The sequence below is a fragment of the Nyctibius grandis genome, chromosome 5 (genome assembly GCF_013368605.1).
Source record: "Nyctibius grandis isolate bNycGra1 chromosome 5, bNycGra1.pri, whole genome shotgun sequence".
In the NCBI taxonomy this organism is placed as follows: domain Eukaryota; kingdom Metazoa; phylum Chordata; class Aves; order Nyctibiiformes; family Nyctibiidae; genus Nyctibius; species Nyctibius grandis.
This window is the reverse complement of record NC_090662.1, coordinates 57,044,132-57,067,670: the sequence shown is the minus strand read 5'-3', so window position 1 is coordinate 57,067,670 and position 23,539 is coordinate 57,044,132. Positions and strand designations below refer to the sequence as shown.

Genomic DNA, 23,539 nt, shown 5'->3' with positions numbered 1-23,539 from the left:
CTATACAGGATTCTGCAACTCTACTACATGGCTAATGACTTCTGAAGATCACATGCCCGAATCTACAAGTCAGATTTTCCTTTCCTCATTGTTACCTCAGAGAATATTTCTGACTTGCTGAACCAAGGAATTTGAGTTTCCTTTATGATCCTTCTGGATGAAAGTGCATGCTAAACTGTATCCTGGAAGCTATTAATGATATGTTACTAGCTGTATACCTATTAAAGACTCTTTATTGCTTGTAGTTTCAATATACTAATATGTATATTGTGTAATAGTGCCTAAAATAGACAATAAATCTGTTTTAGTGTTCCATTTTGCTTCAGAAAGAAAGCTTGCCTTTCAAATTATTTGACATGACGAATTATAAGTGTTGTTGGATAGTATTTTAGAATTAGGTAGTCATGCCATACTTCTGATCCATCACTGCACTCACTGCTTGTTGTATTCTTTGTCATCTTGGTCTTGTAGCTGCAGTATCAGTCTTATTCTGTGTATGACTTTTTCTTCATTTTGTGATTATCTACAGTGGGAAGTAGCTGAGGTAGTTCTGGAAGTGTTTTACAAATTGCTGCGGGACTATGAACCTCAGCTTGAAGACTTTGTGGACCAATATGTGGAGTTACAAGGTTAACTTGTTAATTTGTTCACTGACAAACAGAATTGTAACTTGCTTTGCTCTCTTGCCTCTATCTTGTGATCTTGTTTAATATAGCAAGTAAGCTGGTGGAAAGCTAGGCCAAGGCTTTAAGATAGGAAGATGTTTAAAAAATGTCCATGTACTATCGGGAGCTATGTTGCTGATTCAGTAAGGCTTCACGTATGCTATTTCCTACTTCCCTAGCTCTACTAGGAGGATGACTTCTGTCTCTCTTGCATTGCTGATTTGATTAAAGAGCACTTAAACACCTTGGTTTTGGACTTGTTCCTCTGGATTTCTTTGGTCTATATCTAAATCACCACTATTCATAGGGTTAATTTAAAGGTATCAGTGTATTTGATATATTCTCTAATATTAATATGATTGATGTATTAATTACTCAGAACAGACAGTAGCAGTAGAATTATGATCTGAAGTAGCTTATTTCTGGACAACTATTTAAAAGGCCGAAGTAGATGGCAGTTGCCTCATTATAGGAAATTAAGGCTTATTTGGGCTGCAGATTTTTTTTTTTAATTTGACATTTCTTCTTAACATTGAATGCCGACCTGATGCCTGTGGATTTGCTTGTAGCAGCAGAGAGCTATAAGAACTACTTCTTAAGTGAACAACAACTTCAAGACATAGCTCTCCAGTGAGCTCGCCTCAATCTGGGAGGCCTCTGTGCCCTGTACTTTGACAAACAGTTCTTGGCAGCTTAACTGGCTTGAGCAATTTCTGTTAGCTCATGCCTGTCCTCAGCTAGTCCTTCAGCTTGCATGATTATTTGTGGGTTACATGATATATTGGAGAAATGGGTTAAAACCAATCTTTTTTGACTAGATCCATTTCTTGAACTGATTCAGTGCGTGGCTTCACAGTGGCATGGTGGGTCTATTGGCCTGTCAGGGGGCAGCACAGACACAGAATGGATGGGAGGAGAAGGGGATTGTTTAAGCTGATGCCAAAAGAAACTGCACCCTCATTCTCACTTGCATATAAAAAGATTCTTACTGCTTTTATCCACCATAGTTTACTAGGAGGCTAGGTAAACCAGAAACATTAGTCTTGACTTTTCTTTTTATTTTGTTTTATGAGGGTCTTTGAGTTTTAGGCTAGTAGTTTCATTTTTGCAACAGACGTGCAAGTATCTGTACACTATAAGCATCAGGGGTTCAGTGGACCTTCTCAGCTTTTATTTCTGGAAATGCTTTTTCTCTCATCCAGGGTCTTCATGCAGGTTTAGGGGGGTGTAAACTTTTTCCAGTTACTTTTCTGTCTTGCAAAACCATTTAATGTAGCTCCAATGTGATGTAAAGTCCTAGCATTGGTTTGAATCCAAGGTCAGATCTATTCAGGGAAAGTCTAACTGGTTAAAGTTGAAATTGTGCTATTAGATATTGAAAAGTAATGGTAATTGCCATTACAACTCTTCCCAAACTTTTTAAATTACCTAAATGGCTTATGTGTAAAGAAAACCTCTGAAGACTTTGTATGCAGTATGTTTCATCTATTTAGATGTTGCTTACAACAGGGACTGTTACGTTTGTAGCTCAGGCTAGCTTGAGTAATAGAAGTCTTTTCTATTAGATATTAATTCCACCCCCCCCCCGTCATGTCTTTAGGAGAAGAAATAATAGCATATAAACCACCTGGATTCAATTTGATGTATCATCTATTGAATGAGTCCCCAATGCTGGAACTGTCCCTTGGTTTGCTAGAAGAAGGAGTTAAGCAGCTTGATACTTATGCTCCGTTTCCTGGTATGTGCCTAGAATTTATTTTTCCTGTGAAGCTAAAATGCATACAAAGTAGGATTTAAAGTTGACATTGCATATCTTCAACTTGATGTTGTTTTTCTTGCTTATAAAAATTGTGTTTTGGGGTGAATTTTCCTAGTAGTAAGCAACTGACAAGTTCTTTCTTGGAGCAAGGCTTGATGAATGAGGTTTATGAATGTAGTCTATTTAACTGCTCCTTTGTTTTTCATATGGTTCTTTGTTGTTTGTGCACTGCAGGGAAGAAGCATTTAGAGAAAGCTGTACAGTATTGCCTTGCACTTCTAAACTTAACCCTACAGAAAGAGAATCTTTTTATGGATCTGTTGCGGGAGAGCCACCTTTCCCTTATTGTCACGCCACTGGAGCAGCTGCTTCAAGGAATCAATCCTCGCACTAAAAAGGCAGACCATGTGGTGAATATTGCTAGGTATGTGCGAACTACTGAGAAGGGAGGAGTTTTGGAGGCACAGAAGTGTTTGGATCCTGGTCCATTGACTAGTTTTACTAGCCAATGCTTCTCTTTGCACAGAGCATCTCTGAAATTTTTTTTGGTGGGAGGAGGTGTCTTCACAGGCAGTATGATCTGTGTATTATCTAGTGCAAGACTGGTATCTGCATTTATAGTTTTTCTTTCTTAATTTCTTTTCCCCTCATTATTTCTTCCTGGTTGCCTTATGTGCAGTGATTCCCTTGCATATAATTTTCAGTTTGCCCGAGACTTTGGTTGTCATAGGGTGGGAGAGTAAAACTTCATTTGGTTGCTATTGGCCACTTAAACCTTTTACAGTACTGTCCATTAGTTACTATATTAAAAGTATCAGGCTAGTAATCTGAAACTCTGTTTCAAGTGTGAAACTTCAGGATTTCCACTTCCCACTGACACCTTCTGTTACTGTTTGATTTTATAATAACTTTACAGACAAACTAACATTGATGAATAATAGACTTGAGTACATAAAAAGCAGTGATATTCTGACATGGAATGAACTAAAAATTGAACTTTTTCTAGATACATGTTTTTGTCTTTCACTTATATTACTTTTTTCACATAACAATAGTCCACAAATAGTTTAAAAAAAGTGTGCCTTTTAAGACACTTTTAAGTTTTTGGTTTGTTTTTTTTTTTTTTCTCTCTCGTATTTTGGATACATGCAGTAGTTGATTTTAGCTAGTTCTGGTCTTCAGTGATGCTCATTTCTGCATGATCTTAAGGTATATTCTCCGTGGTTCTTGTATGAGCCTGTGACCATTTGTTTTAACTTATCTTGCAGTGTTTGAGGTAGATTTTGGATAAAAAGAATGGTAAGAATTCCAGGAGATATTACTATCCCTACTCAGCCTACTACCCTCCTTTTGATGGAGGAGTGTTAAGTGCTTCATGTAGAGTGAAATTTTGTTTGTAGCTTTAAGGTTTTCTCATGTGGTTTGATTTGTCAGTGTTTTAGTTCTATATGTTGTTTAATTTCTCGTCTGTGCATTACCATCTTGAAATAGTAAAATTCTCAACAATTTAATTGAAATAATCTTGTATTTTTGAAGGTATCTTTATCATGGAAACAGCAATCCTGAACTGGCTTTTGAAAGTGCCAAGATTTTGTGCTGTATTTCTTGTAATTCCAACATCCAGATAAAGCTAGTTGGTGATTTCACACATGATCAGGTAAGTGCCAGTTTCTTTGGATCTGGAAAGAGAAACTGGTGCAGAAATACTGATGCTCCATAATATTAATTTAAAGGATAGGTTTCTAGATCAAGTACATTAAAACTATATTTTGTCTTATATCTACCTCTAAAAACTCTTTTACTGTGGCATTGTGAAAAGCAACTACTTCATTAATTGAAAAAAAATAAAATCATGAATATTTGCAAGGAGGAAAGGAACAATATTCTTTGAGATACTGAGGCTCTTTCTTGACTTTATAGTTTTCAACCTATGAGGATAATTTAGCATATGTATTTTTTTGGTTGTTCAGTGGCTAATTGCTAATCTGTGCTTAGAACAGCTATGACTCTTATCTCCTGCTTATTAACTAGATTATATAATTTTTGTCTAGAACTTCTCTCAGTTTATATGGAGGGAATTATGAAAGGTATTGTTTTCAATAATCTTAAAATTCTCTTCATTTCCATCCTTCCATTATTGAATACAGAGTATTAGCCAGAAGCTGATGGCTGGGTTTGTGGAATGTTTGGACAATGAAGATGCAGAAGAATTAATTAATCCAGATGAGGGTATGTAAAAGGCTTCTTAAAAATGGCTTACGCTATTGTCTTTTATATAGAATGAAATTAATGAAAGATGTGAAAAAAGTACTTTTAAGTCAGAAAACCCTTTTCTTGTGTTGTTTTATGTAGAATTGGACCTTTAACAGAAGGAAAAGTACCAATGTCTTGTTAAGATATGTCCGTAGTATGATTAGCCAACTACAAACTAAGTCGGTTTTCAGAAGACAAGTATTTAACATCGCTCTGGATGTATTATTTAGAGCTGTATTAATAGTAATTTGAAATTTTGGTCTTGTATCCCTCTGTACTAATATAAGTTGATGCCTTAGCTGTCTTGTATTTAACTTGAAGGCTCTGAGGATTATTCCATTAAATGTATTTCTTCACTTCATTATTCACCTAATTTTTTAAATTTTTTTTTTAATCAAGAGCTGGAGCCTGAAAAGAAGTGTGCACGAATCCATCATGAAACAAGGATTCATATTCTGAATCTCCTTATCACCTCTCTTGAGTGTAGCCCTCCCAGCCTTGCTCTGTATCTCTTGGGATATGAACTAAAGAAACCTGTCAGCACCACAAATCTGCAAGATCCAGGTATGAAGAGGAAAAGTTGATCTGGCATTTAATTAGTTCTGTTACCAACACTGAGAATATTTATTGGAAAATTCACAGGGAGAAGCAGTTCCTCTTAATGTTAAGAATAAGACAGCAGGCCTTGTTCTAATCCTCAAAAGCTAAATTAAAAGATAGTTGATACCCAAACACGGCATTTAAATGTCTTCAGGATTTGATCCTTTGTTTAAGTTGGATTTTGGAACAGACTCGAAATCAGAGTTGTGGGGGAAAATGCTAATTTAGAAGTGAAACATTGATTTATTTACTATTTTATGCAGAGTGGTTGTGTCTACAGTACAAAGAAATTGATTTGATGACCCAAGAAGTACCTACATATGACATGGGAATCTACAAAGCAGATTGTAATTTTGAACTAGTTATACTACTTGACTACTATGCTGTCCCTCCTCAGACTCCTGTTTAAAATTAATTATAGGGAAGAAAACCAGTTTTGTTTAATGTTGTAGAAGAAAACCTTTTAGAATATGTGGGTTTTCGTTCTACTACTAGGTTTATTAATGTATTTATAATATATATTTATATATTCATATGTATGAATATATATATGAGAATATGAACTTTAAAGCAACAGGAGTGACATTTCTAATGTTTCTTGAATTGGTGAGAAAAATAGTGTGTTAGTACGTGTCTTGTTTGTCTCCTCAGCTTCTAACTTGTATTCACTACAAGACAGACATTGATAAACTAGAGCAAATTCAGCAGAGATGGTCAGGGGGCTGGAGCACTCAGCCTATGAGGAGAAGCTGAGGGAATGGGACTTCAGCCTGGAGGAGAGAAGGCTTTGGGGGGACCTAATAGCAGTCTTCAAATACCTACAAAGAGGTTAATGAGAGGACAAAGCCAGGCTCTTCAGGGGCGTGTGGCAGGAAGGTGAGAGACAGTGGGCATAAATTGAAACAAGAGAGGCTTCAACTGAATATAGGAGAAACTTTTTCACCATGAAGACAGTGAAGCAGTGGAGTGAGTTGGCCACAGAGTTCATGCAGTCTTCATGCTTGGAAGTTTTCAAGACCCAACTATATAAAGCCGTGAACACTCTGGTCTGTAGTTTGGGTTTGAGATGTCCCAGAGTCCCTTCCAATCTGAAATATGACATCTTTTCTCCACTGTTTTAAAGGATGTTTTATATGAACGTGCTTGAACAAACATTTGCTTTTTAGCTATTTAGAGAAAAATATTTCTCATTAGGTTTGTATTGGACGCTGTGGTCCAGCAGTTCTTAGACCTTCGTAGTTCTAAATGAAGGGTAGATAGGACCTGAATTTTATTTGAAAAAAAAAAAAGTCTTAAAGTTATTTGATATATAAGAAAGATGAAAAAAAGGATGCCAACCTATTTTTTTTATCTGCAAGCTAGCTTACAATTGCTGGCCATATTTTGGATATTTTGAAATTTCATAGTTACAGAATACAGGTAACAGATCTGCACCCACACAATTTTACAGGTTATCATACATTAGGTCAGTGATAGGGGACTTTGTCTCAAAGCCATGGAAAGCCTTGTACACCTCTTTTATTTATCCTGTTAATAATATGAAGAACTAATGACCATAAGCTATTTGCCTTGAGATAATAATTTCCTACTAAAGCATAAATTAAACAGAGAAGATGACTGCCCCTATAAGAACTGCAGTTATTGATGCCTTTACTGCTTCAGGACACCTTTCTGGGCTGATTAAAGAATTAATTGGCTAAAGGAAGAATGCAAAAAGACAGGATTTTGACTTCAGTACTAAAATCTCCTTCTCCTTCCCCTTGGTTGCAGTGTCAGGTACCTTTAGGAGCATTAGTCGTAAAATGGCTGTAATTGTAAAATAAAGACAGGAATTTAAAACTCGTCTTTGAAATTGTCAAACAAGTACTCAGTTAAAGTTTAAGAGCAAGAATTCAAATTTTCATTTGGTTCATGCAGAATATTAAAGAATCAATTGAATCTTTTTTTTTTTTAATAAAACTGAAGAGAAAGTTCTTAAATAAGTTTTGATTGCATAATTTATCCTCTTTCACCAGCATCTCAAAAGCCTACAGACTAACTAGAAATGCTTTCATTAGATTTTTGTTAGATTTTAATTAATGGAGAAAAACTTTGCCAGATATTTTTGCTGCAGCTCTGTGGAGCAGTATAGCGCAGCACAAGGTATCTGAACAATTTAGTTTCCGTAATTCTGTGTACTAACCTATATTTGCTGTGGAGGCAAGTAAGATCAAGAATATTAAGAAATTATTTTTGTATTTTAAGGTGTCTTGGGTTGCCCACGGACTTGCCTTCATGCTATTTTGAACATACTGGAGAAGGGTACTGAAACAAGGAATGGGCCTACAGCAGTTCAGGAATCTCCTCATCTTGCAGAACTCTGTTACCAGGTATTTAGCATATTTTCTGTTGGCATATACTGAAAGTAGGCATTAAATAAAAGTAGCTACTTTTTGCTTGGTGAATGTAGGTGGTTGATGATTTTGATAATAATTTTTAAAATGCATCTGTCAGGTTTTTATATACATCGAACTCTTTCTATTCTACCTTTTCCTGTGTGAAAAAGTATTATCCTGTAGCAACACAGAAAATAATCTGCACTCATGTCAGAACTTGGAATTGGGATATACTTACAAAACTAATGTTCTAAATATTTTTGGTGAGCCTTTGAGTCTGTTGTGACCATATGCCAATTTTTTTTTTTAATTTTGGAACTGCAGTTCGCCAGCTGTTGGGGTCCGCGCGAGGAAGGAACTACAGCACACCAATATGGTGCTCTAGTAGCCTTCGTTATTTTGGTTAAACACACACTTTTATAACCTACATACTCTCTTATGTAACGGTTACACACTAAGCTATTGGCTACAAGTATTGTCCATAATCTGGCTGTGTGCCACCTCTACTGTTCTAATTGGATACTTACTATAAACTTAAGCAAGCCACATCCCTATATTTTCTTGCTATCTCATGCTGTTACATAACAGTGTACTGGTATGTTCTCTCTATAACTTTCCCACGGTCCAGGCCCCTACAGCCAGCGAGTAAGATAACAAATATTCCCAAATAAGTCAATAAAATTCTCTTCTTTATTCTGTAGCAGTGACAGAATGTACGTATGTATGCCTGAGGGGGTGAAATGGGGAAGACAGCTGTATTAGCCATATGTGCAAGGTAGCTGATGTTTGGCCTGAAATCATATAATCATATGATTACACACCTGTATCATGTTGAAAATCTGTGGAATCTAGAAAGGATTTTAAACATTATTAAAAGTGAAAGAAGCCATACTGCAGAAGGAGGGGGAAAAAAAATTACATTTCCTGTCTTTGTGAACCTGGAGACTGAAAAAGACACTCATTTTTAAGTGAGCTGAACAAACAGAAAGGCTTATATAGTGTCATGTTGTGGGCAAATAGCCATTGGAATTATCCACATGCTGGTAGTCCTTTCATGTCATAATTCAACATCTGTTATAAATAATATGTTCAGTTTTGGAGTAAGCTGATGGAAAACTTACTGTAAATACAGGTAATGTTGTTTGAACAGTAAAACAGTGTTATGCATATTTTGATTTGATGGTTGGTTTGTTTCTAAAATAAATTCCATAAATGGGTATCTACTGTTTTTGGTTGTCAGGTGATCTATCAGTTGTGTGCATGCTCTGACACATCAGGTCCAACTATGAGATATCTGAGGACCAGTCAGGATTTCTTATTCACTCAGCTGCAGTATTTGCCATTTTCTATCAAAGGTAATTTTTATGCTAAGATAAGATTGTGCATGCTTAAAATTCAATGTGTCTTTTGACTCCCTAGGAACTGTAGAAGAAACATAGGTAGCATTATTAAACTGAATTAATTACTGCCTCTGCTAACCTTTTAATTCTGCAAAGATTGAACTCTGCCTCTTTAGGAAGTTCAGATTATTAGCACTGAACTTTTGTAAAAGAATGTTAGTTTTGTAATGCATCAAGTTTCCAGAAGCAAATCCTGATCTATATTTCAATTGTCATTGTAGTTTTGTTAGGTTATGCTACAGGAAAAAAAATCTATTTTTGAAAAGTAAGAATGCTACGAAGAACTGAGGATATAGAAGGCTGGTGGTTCTAACCACTTGTGTCTTGCCTTCCTTTGAATAAAGTACTTTTATTTGGTGATGGTATTAATTTTTAAGTTAATAGATGTGGTTTTAATGTTTCAGACCAACATTTCTCAGGTATCTTAAACTGAATAAATGTACTTACTCACTTTATCGGATGCTTGACCACTAGTCCTTTGTTAAACGATAGTAAACTTAGCATTCGAATACATGTATCCAGCACGGGTAAAGCACTTAAGACAATTCTTATGTAACTTAAGAATCTAAATTAGATGAATATAGAATACGAAGATTCTTGGACACCCATGTTCAAGCCTTATAAACTTTGATTAAAGTTATAGTTCATCTTGGCTAAATGTCTGATTATTTTCATTGAAATTATAACTGACCCTATTTGCTCATGAAGCACTGCATTCTCCAGAATGACTGTTAGTACAGGTTATATCCAGATTTTTTGTGTATGTGTATACTCTTAATTACACGTATGTGTATGATTTGTTTTCACAATAACCACATGTTCACTTAATGGCTTTTGTCAGATCTTTCAGTCCTTTTGTCTCTTAAACAAATGGTGAGCAGATAATAAGTAATGACATCCTCTAAAAGCTTTCTCAAATGAAAAATGCTTTCTTTGGAGTAAGTAGTATTATTTGTGTTCAATTTTATAGTTGTTTCCTTATCCCCACCCAGAACACGAGATTTCAACGCTGAACCAAATGTCTTGGCTGATGAAGACTGCAGCTATAGAAATGCGGGTGACATCGCTGAACCGCCAGCGCTCCCACACACAGAGACTGCTGCATCTGCTGCTTGATGACATGCCTGTGAAACCATACTTGGGTAAGAGGAATTTATTGTGAGGGTAAATAAGCTTGAATAAATGGAAGTATGAGAGACTTTATTTGAATTCTATTCTCTATAAGCTTGTGACAGACCATTTGTGATATTGGGTCTGGAATTGCCACTGGAGAGATGGGAAGAAGGGTAATGGTGGTTGTAGACTCCAAAGTGAAAGAAATCAGGGCATCTTTTTGTTCATTGCTGCTTTGTCTGTGTTTCATTTTTGGAACGTCTTAGTGCATACACTGATATAAAAAATAAACGTAGTTTATGGGGTAGGATAGGGGAATATAAAAATAGATAATTAAAATGATAAAATAATTTATTTTGGGATGCTATCCTGAGTTGTTACTGTGTAGAGAAGGTGGTAGGTCTTTCTTGGTAAACATTTTTAGACAAAGTTTTCTCAGTCTTCTGTCTGTCACACATTTTCACCCCTCTCTCACAGAAGATATTAGCTACAGGGCAATTTGGCTTTTGACATAACATCACAAAAATGATATTTCATCCCAATGTGACATAAAATGCAATGTTAAATAAAAAGGCAAGATTTCAGAGTTTCAGAACAGAGTAGAAGCGAATCGAGAAATAGAAACAGGTGGCAATAAAACTCTTTACATGAAGAAAACAAACAAAATAACTGGCAGATATCGTAACAGGCTGCAGCAGTATGGTGTATTCCCTCACCTTTATAGGTCTGAACACTGTCTCTTCCTCCATATGGAGATCTGAGTACAGGAAACTGTGTCCAGATTCCCCACTCATTTTACAGTGTTCATCCAACTGCATTATTCATACTGGAGGGTGGGGTGTCTTTTTAGGCATTTCTAGTACTGTCTAATCTGTGTTTGATAATTGGCTAGCTTCTGTGAGATAAGTATTGTTTTCATTTTATTAATAGTCAAGGTTTGTATTTGTATTAGAAGACTTTCACGTGAAAGGTTTGTCAGGGTGTGCTCTCTCTGTCTTTCGCTTTCAGTATTAATAAAGTGGTATTTGTCTCTTAGGGTTTTTTTTTAGTAATTTATTTATTATGTTTCATTACCTTCAGCTGATGGTGAAGGAGGGATGGAAGATGAAAGTCGATCAGTCAGTGGGTTTCTCCACTTTGACACTGCTTCCAAAGGTAAGCATTATGGCTGTTGATTATTTCTCAGTGAAGTTTTTCTGACGGGGGAGGGCCACCTCTAGAAAGGACACTTTGAAAAAGAAAATAATAGACTTTCTGAACAGCAGCAGTACACAGAACAATTTTATTTAGTGTGGGGGAAACAAAAGAATTTTAGAACCTTGACATAGATGGTTGCAGTAAGTGGAAACTACTGGACTGGAAAGGAAGTTAGAAGAGTCTGTGTTTAAGTATCTATGGAAAGACAGAATGGGAGGGTGGCAGTCTATAAATTTACTGCTAACAGTAAAAACAGTGAAATTGTTGCTAAGGCTGAAGATATTTGTATTTTCATGGCAAAGAATATAAAACCCAAGTAAGTAACTTCAGATTCCTCACAATGTTTCTAAGTCTCAACAAAAGACTGCATGGTTCTCATTGAAAACCAGCCTGCTTTTATTTAGGAGAAAAAATTAGTATCTTGTATTTGTAAATATTGTATTGCATGCATATACAACAGGAGAGCAATACAGTGTAACACAAATTAAGAATTTAAGGCTCTAGAAAATGTTTTTAAGCCCCTTATATAGATTGATAGCACTTTCTGAAGATTTAATGTTTTCTTTTGAAACTTTACACATTAAGATTTGGATTTACAAAGGTTGTTAGGCTCCTGTTGTCAATTTTTTTTTGTTTTTCCCGTGATATTTCTGAATACAGTTTGAATTGATTTACATTTCCAGTACGCAGGAAGATCTTAAGTATCCTGGATTCAATTGACTTTAGTCAGGACATTCCAGAGCCTTTACAACTGGATTTTTTTGACCGGGTTCAGATTGAGCAAGTCATTGCTAACTGTGAGCACAAGAATGCACGTGGACAAGTGGTCTGCAACGTCAAGGTGTGCAGTGGTCTATGTTCTCAAGTTGCTATCTTATAATAATAATAAAAAAAATGATCAGTGTATGAATAATACTTTGAAACTTGCTTTCACATAAAAAGTATAGCTGTTTCAGTTATGTGCACAAATTATGTAAACTGTTTGGATTAGTTTATTTCTTCTTCTGCATTGCACACACTGAGTTCTCATTTGCAGCAGACAGATGCATCAGTTTAAGACACTCTCATCTTAATGTTTTTCCCATCTTGGAACACCTAAGTGATATTGCAGATATGGCATCTACCTTATGTATTTCATTGGTCTCCAATACACAACTATGTAGTACTACATATGTGTACACAATTATGTACACAACATAGTTGTGTACTGCAGTAGTTCTTAGAGGCTTTAGTTAAGATAGTGTCACATTGTGCTGAGTACTTGACAAGTGTTATGATAAATATTCCTGAAAAATTTGTGATCTGAGAGACAAGGGACAGAGCAGGAGCGGAATGTAATGTGAAAGTGATCTTGATGGTGATAGGAATGTAGCTATTTCATATTAGGAACCAGCTATTCTGTACTGTAAAATGTATTTTAGACTTGAGAGGAAACAAACCCTTCCTTCTGTGCAAGAGGACTATAGTGGAGGTTGAAGAGGAAAGGGAGTGTCATGTGTTACAAGAGCTCATGAGAGGACAGAACACCTTACGACCAGAAGGAAATGAATGAGTGCAAAAATGAGACAGGGAGAGAGACTAGACAGCTAAAAGTACTGCAGTAAGAGAATGAAGTATGGGAGAAACCTATAAAATTAGTAAAACTTATTTGAATCTCAGTCCTTCAGTTGCATCTGTCATTATGTAGCCACCTCCTAAATACTTCTAGGAGGGACAAATACATCTTCCTGGTCATTAAAGTTTCTTTTTTAACTTCTTAATTTCAGTACCTTCACAGAGTTCTGGTTGCAGAAGTCAATGCCCTTCAAGGAATGGCAGCAATAGGCCAGAGACCTTTACTTATGGAGGTAAGTATAGAAAAAGTAAACTACTGCTTGTTGGTAGATTTCATATACTGTCAAGCCATTAAGTTCCTTTTAGCATATTATAACTCAATTTCTTTGTCGTGGGTGTTCAGGAGATCAACACTATCCTGCAGTACGTAGTGGAGCGGAACAAGTTGCTGCAGTGCCTTCACGCTAAGAGGCATGCTTTAGAGTCATGGAGACAACTGGTGGAAATTATACTCACTGCCTGCCCCCAGGATCTCATACAGGCTGAGGACAGACAACTGATTATCCGTGATCTACTGCAGGATGTGCATGACAAGGTAATGCTATATGGGAAATCAACCCTCTCCTTGAACTTTGTTGCTATATCTTTTTATGTGAAAGAAAAACTACTCTCCCAGTAGTATTCCTGATTGTATTAAAAAAAAATTGTCTGCCTTTAGTATTCTTTTTAGTTTTCTGATTGCTACTAAGCTGAAGTTGACTATACCATGGACAGAGGGGATACTCTATATTCTTGCATAGCTACTGTTGAATTATGAACCATGTATCGATAAATTTCAAAGACATTTCAGTATAATCCAGTATGATGGTAGTCTGAAAAGGGCATGTGAAAAGGAAACAGCCTATTTTGATGAGGAACATAGAAGAATTCACTGAAGGGATGAAAGCAAACAGTACTGCAGTTACTAATTTATTGCATTTAGATGACTCACCACAAATCCTACTGCTTCTTTTGAAAAATGAAGGAGTTGAATGAAGCTTCATAGTAGAAAAAGTAAAGATTTTACAAGTAGAAGGGCTTTTGGAAATGCGAGAGTTTGCTTTGTCTTAAAATATTTAAAGTCTAGGTGTTTTACTGCTGAATTATAGTAGTAATTGTTGAGACAGACTAGGCAGTTACTACTGACCCAGCCATTCTCAAAGATAAAATTTAATGAAGGATCCTTGTGTTGTTTAGGCTGCTGAGGAATTATTATTTTTTTGCTTTATTGTGAGAGTTATGCGGTTTGTAGTTCTCCTGATTAGACAAGTTGTGTTTTGAGAAATACATATGAAAATGTTATATTTTTTCAAACAAAAAGTAACCTTTTGGGGTTTTGTTGCTATTTCCATTATTTTTTTCTGTAAAAGTTACATAAAAACTATTTTTTAGTGAAGTGCTGGGTTTGCTTTTTATGTGAACAAAATTAAAAAAACAGGAAACAAGGGAGGCCTTTACTAGCCAAAGGAATTTCTTTCTTTCCTAAAATCTTTACAGAGCAGAAGTTTCAGACTCTAATTTTCTGCAATATTTTAGTGAAGATTTTTGTTAATTTGAGAAAAAAAAAATTGATATTTTCTTTTGAAAATAATTGAACTACTCTACTAAATGACTATATTGCTTAAAAGGAAAGCTCCTTGAGCGTCAGTGATAAGAGATACCAGGTTTACCTTTTAAATGATGAAGTGAACTAAAATAGTATGTGCTAACTTCTTGTTAGTGTTTCTTCACATTGTCTTAAATGCCTCTTTGATGCTGACTTTGATGCTCACCCCTTTCAGTTTTCTAAATTTTTAATGGTAATAGTTTTCTTAAATAGCTGTAAAGCCACAAGAGTGTCAGTTGTTCTTTCCCTAACTTAGGTTTAGATATTTTACTAATAAAGCAACTCAAGTGTCAGCACCCTGCTTCCCTTTTCCCCATCCAGATTTAATTATCCTGCCTGTGATTTGTGTAAATACAACCCAGAAGCCTAATGGTATTCTCAATTGAAATGTGTTCAACTCATCTTTCTGAACAACTTTCGGACACTACTGATTTTGCTTTGTTTTAAATAGTGCCATGTTAATGAAATCCTTATGGATACATAAATGAAATAGTTGAGAGTCTAAATTAATTGCTTTACTAGCTCATGAAATTTTCTACTTTTTTTTTCTTTTTTTTTTTTCTTCCTTTTTCTGCATCAAGATCCTTGATGATGATGCAGCTCAGGAGCTGATGCCAGTGGTGGCAGGGGCTGTGTTCACCCTGACTGCCCACCTGAGCCAGTCTGTGAAAACTGAGCAGAAACAGCCACTTGCACTCCCTGTGGTGGGACAGTCCCAATATGTCTTGATGCTGGATGGTTCTTTTACCTCATCACCTGGCTCTGAGAGCATATCCATGGGTTTTGCTTCCATTGGTGACTCCTCCCTCCACATCATCTTAAAAAAGCTGCTGGATTTCATTTTGAAAACAGGTGTGTTGACCTTTGCAGTGTGTGTGTGTGAATTCCAACCACCAAGAGGAAAAAGATGGGCTGAGCTGCTTCCTGTTACCGCAGTGAAGATTTTTATTACAGTCAATTAGGTGGATCTTCCATGATTAATATAGATCTAAGTGATGTTACTAACAAGAAAAAAGTTATAAAGGCATATTTCTTTTTAATCTGAACACAAGCAGGAGAGAGAGGTGTAAATGACTGTAAAGGGAATTTCATATTGCCACTTTTTTGGAGTAGCATGAACTTGCTGTATTTTACTCATAAATCACTTCTGTGTAAACAGTAGAACTCTGACTTAAGAAATCTAGTTTTATTTATTTCTGCCAGCACTACCATAGGAAAGTTAAATTAAGTGCCAGTGGAAGATGGTGTTATGGAATTTACATCTATTTGGTTTTAACTGTGAATGTTTCTTATTAACAGGTGGTGGCTTCCAGAGAGTGAGGACGCACCTTTATGGATCACTGCTTTATTATTTGCAGGTTGCCCAGAGACCAGATGAACCAGACACTTTAGAAGCAGGTATGGTCCAACTGTATTATGGAAAAGAGCAAAAAAAATTTGTTATTAAACCCTGAACAGTACAGTTTCTGCATGCTGAGTTGTCTTCTGAAAATAGATAGCTTATGTAAATAGAAACCATCTTACTCCAAGAGCCTCTGAAATTAGTTGCTTATGCTAAATGATGCAAATCTTCCTCTATTCTGACCTGTCTAGCTACATATGCATTCAAAATGTATTGTTCTGGATGAGGATATTAAATTTCTGACCTCCAGCACTAAAGAAGTTATTTTATTTTGTCCATTTAAAGCTATGCATCATGGCTACAAAATTGTCAAAGGACTGGAGATTACTTGTAACTAACTGTTCTCACGTAGGTACAACTGTAGAAATATATTGCCTCCACATCTGTATGTACACTCATACCATAGTGATCCTATTTAAAAAAAAAAAAAAAATTCATATTCTTTCTGTTCCTTTAGCTGAAGACCCTTAGGGGGAAAAGAAACAAACAAAAAAGCATCACCCCCCAAAAAATAAGCAAAAAATAAGCCAACCAGAGTTGCTGCTTAACCAAGAGAGCTTATGGTAGATAATGCATCCTGTTACTGGCTTAAATACTTGATTCAGCACTGTTTCTAATCATTATTTCATCTTAGAGCTTGGAGAAAGATTGAAAAACAAAGTCGGCTAGTCCCTATGCATGCAGACTCTTACTGCTATTACCTGGTCAGCATTTTGAGCTACAGCAGTAAAAAAAGTACCTATGGATTTGTTATGACTCCTTTGTAGTTTATTACTGGCTTTGGATCCAGCCCTTTCCCACTTAAGTCACCTTGTTTACTTCCCTCAAACTGAGTGTTTTCATCCCAGTTGAAATTCTTATGCCTGATAGATATTCTAAGTTACACGTACTGAATCTTAGAATTATTTTAAGCATTCTGTTTGCAAGGGTGTTGTATGTATACAGGCACACACCTTTTTTATTCTTACTGGCTTCTGTGTGTTATTCAGGAAAGAAGGGATTTCTAGGACATTTGCACTTCAGTTGAAAACCCCTGTCCATTGTTTGGGGCATTTCTGTTGCAAGGTAGAGAGAATGCTCTGAAGGATGTAGCCTCGCCTGTCCTGTAGCTAAGCTAATGCTAAGCTGCCCATCTTTGCATTTTTCATTTTTTGTTTTATTTGCTTTTTACAGCTAAAAAAACGATGTGGGAACGTCTGACAGCTCCTGAAGATGTGTTTAGTAAATTGCAACGGGAAAACATGGCAATTATTGAGAGTTATGGGGCAGCTCTGATGGAGGTGGTGTGTCGTGATGCTTGTGATGGTCATGAGATAGGCCGGGTAAATAAAACTATTCCCTTGCAGTCACTGTTCTGTTTGTTTTAAAGAACTCTTTACTACTGTGCAGAGAGGAGAAATTTCATGAGGTAGAACTAGAACATTTTTTGTAGATATTTAATCTCTTTCATGTTTCTGTCCTCCCACTCATCCTTCAAGCTGTTGAAAGTAGGGGCATACATGCATATTAATTTTTTTCTCCAAAAAGCTATGTGTCCTATTGTTTAAAAATAAGGGTAGCAAGCACTGCTGCAAAAGATTGTAGGTATGAACTGCTGTGGCATTTATTTGTTAGTATTTTGAAATCACAGACTTACCAGTTTATTTTCTCACTTTGGGAAGATTGGTGACTTCAGGAAGAAATAATTTCTGATAATAACTTCAGTAGACAGGAACCTAGTCAGAATGCAAACTAGTTTTAAATAGTAATAGTGCTTGTAGCAACATTTCATTAAAATATTTTGGCATAGTTATTGGTCAACAATATCTGTAATATTTTGTAAAAGAATAATAGAGGAAAGATAATTGGCTCATACTATACTAAAACCTCAAGAAATCAAATATTTTTCACATAAAGGATTGCAATTGTAGTACAGAAATGCATTCTGCTTTTAAGAAGCTGTTAGAAGCAACTGCTTAGCATTTCATATTTCTATGTATTTGTTAAAAATCTCATTGATCTCACAGATTTAATTCTGTATTGATTTTTCTTTTTTTTTTTTTTGTTTTTTCTTCCCCCATCCCAGATGCTGGCATTGGCTTTGCTTGATCGTATTGTTTCAGTAGACAAGCAGCAGCAGTGGCTGTTGTATCTCTGCAATAGCGGCTACCTGAAAGTGCTTGTGGATAGCCTAGCAGATGATGATCTGACTCTTCAGAGCTTGCTCACACCTCAGCCACCTCTACTTAAAGCGCTGTACACCTATGAGTCCAAAATGGTAACAGTACTTCAGAAACAATTTTGTGGTATGGTGGGTTTTCTTTTAAATAGAAGTTGTTTGTCTATACTTCACATTGATTGTACTCGGGGATATTTTACTAAAATAATAGTATTTGAAGTGATGCTGAAGTCAAGAGAGAATAATCATAAGTCTCATCATGCATCTCAAATACTTATTGTCCTCTAGGCTTTCCTCACTAGGGTAGCTAAAAGTCAGCAAGGAGCATTAGAGCTGTTGCGGTCTGGAGTGATTGTGAGACTGGCACAGTGTCAAGTGTATGACATGCGACCCGAAACAGACCATCAGGGGTAAGTCTTGGCTCCCTAGCTGATTTTGAATCTGCAATATAGTCTTGGAAGCTTATGATGTCTTCTTACAGCCACAAGTCTTTTGAGTAATTATTTGTGTCTTTATTCTTTTTGTGTGTGTCTGTGTTTCTTTAACCTATCAGGTCAGTTTAAAACTACCTTTTATTGAGAGAAAAATTCCAAATAAGTGGATGTGAAGGTGTACGTGCATGCCCAGTTACTTAGACTATGTAAAAACTTACTGGTTTGATACCTTAGATAGGAATGGTCTATGTATTATTGTTTTTTATTATTATTAAATAATTTAGACTGTGATGTTTGAAAAACAACCTACACTATAAACTTATTTTGGGGGCTTTGCAGTTGGTGAACAAAAAGTGCAGAGTTCATCCTCCCCCAGAAAGCACTAATGAGAGAGCAGTGAAGTAAATGTTATTTCAGAAATATTTTATGATGTGTTTCAAAAAAAAAATCACAGTTATATATTGCTTGATAAGTTTCTTGATGTGTTGCCATGTTGTTAGTCAGTGTGAGATGACCGAGAGAAGATCTCAGAGAAGGAAATTGCATATTTAAGGAAAAACACCCTGGCTGATTTCAAACCTTGGTCCTTGCTTTAAATTTACAGTTCTTAGTGACACACTGGGGGTTCAAACACTTTGGAAAAAAGAAAGACTTAGACCTAAGTACTCTGTTTAAAAGTGCCAATGAGATGTATAAGATTGTATGAAATCTACAGGGCATTTGTAAAGGCCTGTATAGATCAGTTGCTTTAGAATTAAGCACACCTCTTCCTAAATACTTGAGTATATTTAGTTTTATATAGAAGTAAAGAAAACAGATGTCATATTTCTACAACAAAGTAATCTGATTTAATGTAGTATAGTACAAAGAAGTAATTTTCTCTGCTTAGAGAAAATGTCTGGCAGCAGCTTTCTAGGTAAATTGCAGCAGCTGTGTATCATAAATTTGTTGCTTTACCAAAATAAACTCAGTTCAAGTACAGACCTATTATTTGAATGTTTGCAGGTTCTTGAGGGTGATTGTAGGCTGAGGCTCTGCCTCTCTAGAGGGCTTCAGTTTTCTTGCAGTTTATATTTTTTTTTTCCTTTCTTCATTTTAAACCCCTAAGAATGTATGGAATGAGAGATCCCCCAGTCTTCATTCCTGCTCCAGTGGAACGTTATCGCCAGATTCTTCTTCCAGCTCTTCAGCTGTGCCAAGTGATCCTCACATCCAGCATGGCACAACACCTGCAAGCAGCAGGACAGGTAAGTTCCAAAGGATGCTAGAGTATCACTGCTACTGCTCATTCAAAGAAATTATGTGTCCTTTTGCTCTGAAAGTGAGCTTTTTAAAAAATCCCATCCTCACTGGTATGGGAGATCACTTTACAGTTCTCCAAAAGTAAAAGCGTTGCTTCCTCTCTGCTCACTGCTAAATTTTGAGTTGTTCATATTTTCCCTTTTCTTCCTGTGGTACAGGTTTTGCAGTTTCTAATTTCCCATTCAGATGCTATCCAGGCAATCCTGAGGTGTCAAGATGTTAGTGTTGGATCTCTCCAGGAGCTGGCCTCCCTGACAGGAATAATCAGCAAAGCAGCTTTGCCTGGTAGGAACTCAGTTTTGAAGTCTCTTAGCTCCACCTGCATGAATCTTAGGCTTTGTTTTCTATAAAAGAAATAGTAAGACATGTAAGAGCATATCGACTACAATACAGAATTTTCTTGGCATGTAGAGCTCTGGGAAAAATAAAGAAATGTTAAATAATTGTTCTTGAAGCAAGGTGGATTTGCAGTGGACATAGTGCCGTTATCAATATGCATTTGACTTCCCCTTTTCTTTTAATTATGCTACCTGACAGTAAATACTTTTTGCCTTTGAGATGACTTGCAAATAGTAGCATTCAAAGTGTATGTGGTATATTCAAAAAGAATTTTCATTCAGCAAATTCTATGGCTGAGGAAATGAAGACAGAAAATTGTTTGCATACCTGTATCTTTGTTAATATCTTCTCCATTTTTATTTATCTCAAAAAGAAAGTTTCTAGGGAGAAGCACTGTGGGTTAGCATACTGACATTTCTCTTGGTTGACTTAGTGGACTTGGTAGTGTTAGGTTAATGGTTGGACTCCATGATCTTAAAGGTCCTTTCCAACCAAATGATTCTATGATCTTCACAGAGGACTAATAATTATTGTGATAGATACAGTGATTTCTTCTGCATGCTAGAAAACTTGCTTACCATTTCAAAATAACTTCTCTATTTTGATTTAATGGCTTTCTTTGTTCTGGAGAGATGTCTGACTACAATAGAAAGGAGTGCAGAGCTGTAGGTTGAGCCCAAATGTTTCTTTGCTTATAGTATACTGAGTTTTGCACAATAGCTGCAATTTTCTTGCTAACCTCCCTTCCTCCCACTCCTTCCCTTTTAATTACTTAGCAGAACAGTAAGCTACATGCTCTCATGCATCTGCTAGTAGCTGCATTCATATCTGAATGTTTTCCTCTAACAATGTGCAAAATACAAGTTGTATGTTTGGCTGAAATTTTTCTGATCAATGCTTGTATTTAATTGTATACACTGCATAAGTGTGTCTGCTTTTGAAAAAAAAAACCCAAACAGTTAATTTAATGGCTGTATCTTTTATCAGGAGTGCTAAGTGAGCTGGACATTGATGTTAATGAAGGGACGCAGATGGAGCTACAAGGACATATAAGCCGATTTCAGGTAATAAAGTTGTATATTTAACACTTGTCCTTTTAGAATTGTGTACGTAGATGGGTTTCTTCATCGTTTCGTACTTTTGACTAGTAGCAGTTACGAAAGGGATGTTTTCCACCATTAAGAAGAATGTGTGGTGGTTTGAGGTTTCTTTTGGGGGTGGTTTGTGTGTGAGTGTGGTAGCTTGTGTGGTGTGTGTTTTTGGTGGTTTGGTTTTTGGGGTTGGTTTTTTTTGTGGGTGTGTTTTTTTGGTGGTGTTTTTTTTTTTCCGTCCTCTGACCAAGTAGAAAAGGTAACATTTGGCAACATCAGAGTTGCATCAGGGACTTTGTTTCCCTCCCTGGCTTAGAGTTCACCCTATGTGGAGGAGAAGAAGAATGTGAGGTCAACACCAAAGCAGTGAAGTAATGTGGAAATACTCCATTACCGCTTTTGCCATGCCTCCAGCTCAACAATTTGCAGTATCAAACGTGCTAGTGTTTTATTTCCTTCCCTTTTAAAAAGAATCCTGACTTAGAAACCAGAACGAAAGCCAAGATTGAGTAAGTCTTGCTCAGAAGCTATCGTTGCAGATCTTTTTACAGCTCAGCATTCAGCATCCAGCAATGTTTTTGAAGCTTTGTGGTTTATATGAGCAAGGACTTTAATAAATAAACATTTCATTGAAAACTACCTGTAGAAAGGGCTGCCCTATCAAATACTTCTGGTTGCAAGAGAAGGATGTGTTCTCTGGACACTCTGATAGTAACTATTAGGCTGACTAGCCTGAAGCAAAGTAGCAAGGTGTAAATGGTTGCTGTAATGCTGGAGTACTCGCTATTCTGCTGCATCATGTCAGCAAGAAATTCCCATGGGAAAGCAGAGAGATTTTTTGCTATAAGGAGTTTTAATTAGTTAATTTGAAAACTGAGCTGTTCTGAGCAAAACTGTGCAGATCAGTCTTCTGTTATTGTAACTTTTCTCCCTAGTTTGTCCTGTTATTTTCATCAAGTAATAAAAACATTTAAGTCTTTTACTCTTTCCTAGAAGTAATTACCAAAAAATCTTTAATCTTTGATATCTTTTTTATAGAGCTTATTATCTTCATGACCAGATTTTGTAAGTTTGTCTATATAGATAAAGGTGTTTTAAGCATGAATGGGCAAGCCTAAACTGTCATTGATGCTAGCCAGTGTAATAGTCTGGAAGAGACGTAAGACAGAAGTTGTGCGCTTTTGAATTGCATTCATTTCTCAAAGAACTGTTTTAGGGTGCCATTAATTTTTAAATTAATTACAGGTGAGTTAAAACATTGTGTTATAAAAATTTAAATTTTGTTTACCAACTGCTAAAAGTTTTATCTGCATTGCTCTCTGCTATTGTGTTTTAAGGGGTATGTGTCACTTAAGTGAAAAGAATCATGCACTTCATTTGTTGAGATACTAATTAAATGTTCATTTCTTATGCCAGCGCCAGTGCTTAGGACTCCTAAGCCGGTTTGGTGGTTCAGACAGACTACATCAGTTTAAACTGCAAGATGATAATGCAGAGGGAGACAGAGTGAACAAGAGGGATGAAATTGAGTTGGCCATGCAACAGGTAAGGACACGAGAAGCTGCTAGAACCTTCAATCTCAAATTGTGACATTTTACCTGCTGTGCAGGTTTGTTTAGTTGTCATACTTTCATATGATAGTGGTAATGCTCTACACTGTTTTTAGTTTGGTATAGGATCCCACATTTTATTTCTATTCAAAGTAAACCTTGAAAATTTTGTTACTTAAATTTACATTAGCAACCATTATTGTTTTGGGTACAAACTCTGTGAACTTCGAAACTTTAAATTCATCAGAAATTTTTCAAAATGAAGGCTGGGTGTACAGGGCAATGGCTAACACTAAGTTAGAGACGAAGGGGAGTTAAAATTGACCAGAAATTTTAACTAGTAGGAAAGAGGCAAGGTTGCAATCGCTAGACTTGAGATAGAAGAGAGGCTGTAACTGATCAGAAAAGAGAATAATCACATTCTGGTGAGAAGAGAGGGAGCAAAACATGTTGTTTATTGACATTTATCCATTTAAAATGTAATGCTCCAAAGCCTGTAGATATTGTAACTGACGTGCTGTCATTTTTTTTTTTGGCAGATCTGTGCCAACGTGATGGAATACTGTGAGTCACTCATGTTGCAAAGCACCCCCAGTTTTCAGCACGCTGTTTGTCTGTTTACTCCTAGCCTGTCAGAATTGACCAACCGAGATGGGCCTCGTCAGGGTGAGATTTTTGGCTTGCTATTTTATGAGACTGTCT

At 36.3% G+C, this 23,539-nt stretch overlaps 1 protein-coding gene across 2 annotated transcripts in view; it reads left to right on the top strand.

Annotated features, from left to right (window-relative positions):
- NUP205 (nucleoporin 205) overlaps positions 1 to 23,539 on the top strand; it is a 51,575-nt gene that overhangs the window by 23,300 nt on the left and 4,736 nt on the right. For both annotated transcript variants that reach the window (XM_068401230.1, XM_068401231.1), the window contains exons 16-38: positions 530 to 629; positions 2,266 to 2,403; positions 2,659 to 2,848; positions 3,961 to 4,081; positions 4,572 to 4,653; positions 5,077 to 5,241; positions 7,522 to 7,646; positions 8,893 to 9,007; positions 10,045 to 10,194; positions 11,246 to 11,320; positions 12,046 to 12,203; positions 13,129 to 13,209; positions 13,320 to 13,511; positions 15,143 to 15,413; positions 15,861 to 15,959; positions 17,137 to 17,285; positions 18,029 to 18,220; positions 18,410 to 18,531; positions 19,664 to 19,802; positions 20,016 to 20,142; positions 21,184 to 21,260; positions 22,704 to 22,832; positions 23,377 to 23,503. In XM_068401230.1, the coding sequence (XP_068257331.1) occupies positions 530 to 629; positions 2,266 to 2,403; positions 2,659 to 2,848; positions 3,961 to 4,081; positions 4,572 to 4,653; positions 5,077 to 5,241; positions 7,522 to 7,646; positions 8,893 to 9,007; positions 10,045 to 10,194; positions 11,246 to 11,320; positions 12,046 to 12,203; positions 13,129 to 13,209; positions 13,320 to 13,511; positions 15,143 to 15,413; positions 15,861 to 15,959; positions 17,137 to 17,285; positions 18,029 to 18,220; positions 18,410 to 18,531; positions 19,664 to 19,802; positions 20,016 to 20,142; positions 21,184 to 21,260; positions 22,704 to 22,832; positions 23,377 to 23,503 (3,124 nt within the window). The remainder of the gene's footprint in view (positions 1 to 529; positions 630 to 2,265; positions 2,404 to 2,658; positions 2,849 to 3,960; positions 4,082 to 4,571; positions 4,654 to 5,076; positions 5,242 to 7,521; positions 7,647 to 8,892; positions 9,008 to 10,044; positions 10,195 to 11,245; positions 11,321 to 12,045; positions 12,204 to 13,128; positions 13,210 to 13,319; positions 13,512 to 15,142; positions 15,414 to 15,860; positions 15,960 to 17,136; positions 17,286 to 18,028; positions 18,221 to 18,409; positions 18,532 to 19,663; positions 19,803 to 20,015; positions 20,143 to 21,183; positions 21,261 to 22,703; positions 22,833 to 23,376; positions 23,504 to 23,539) is intronic.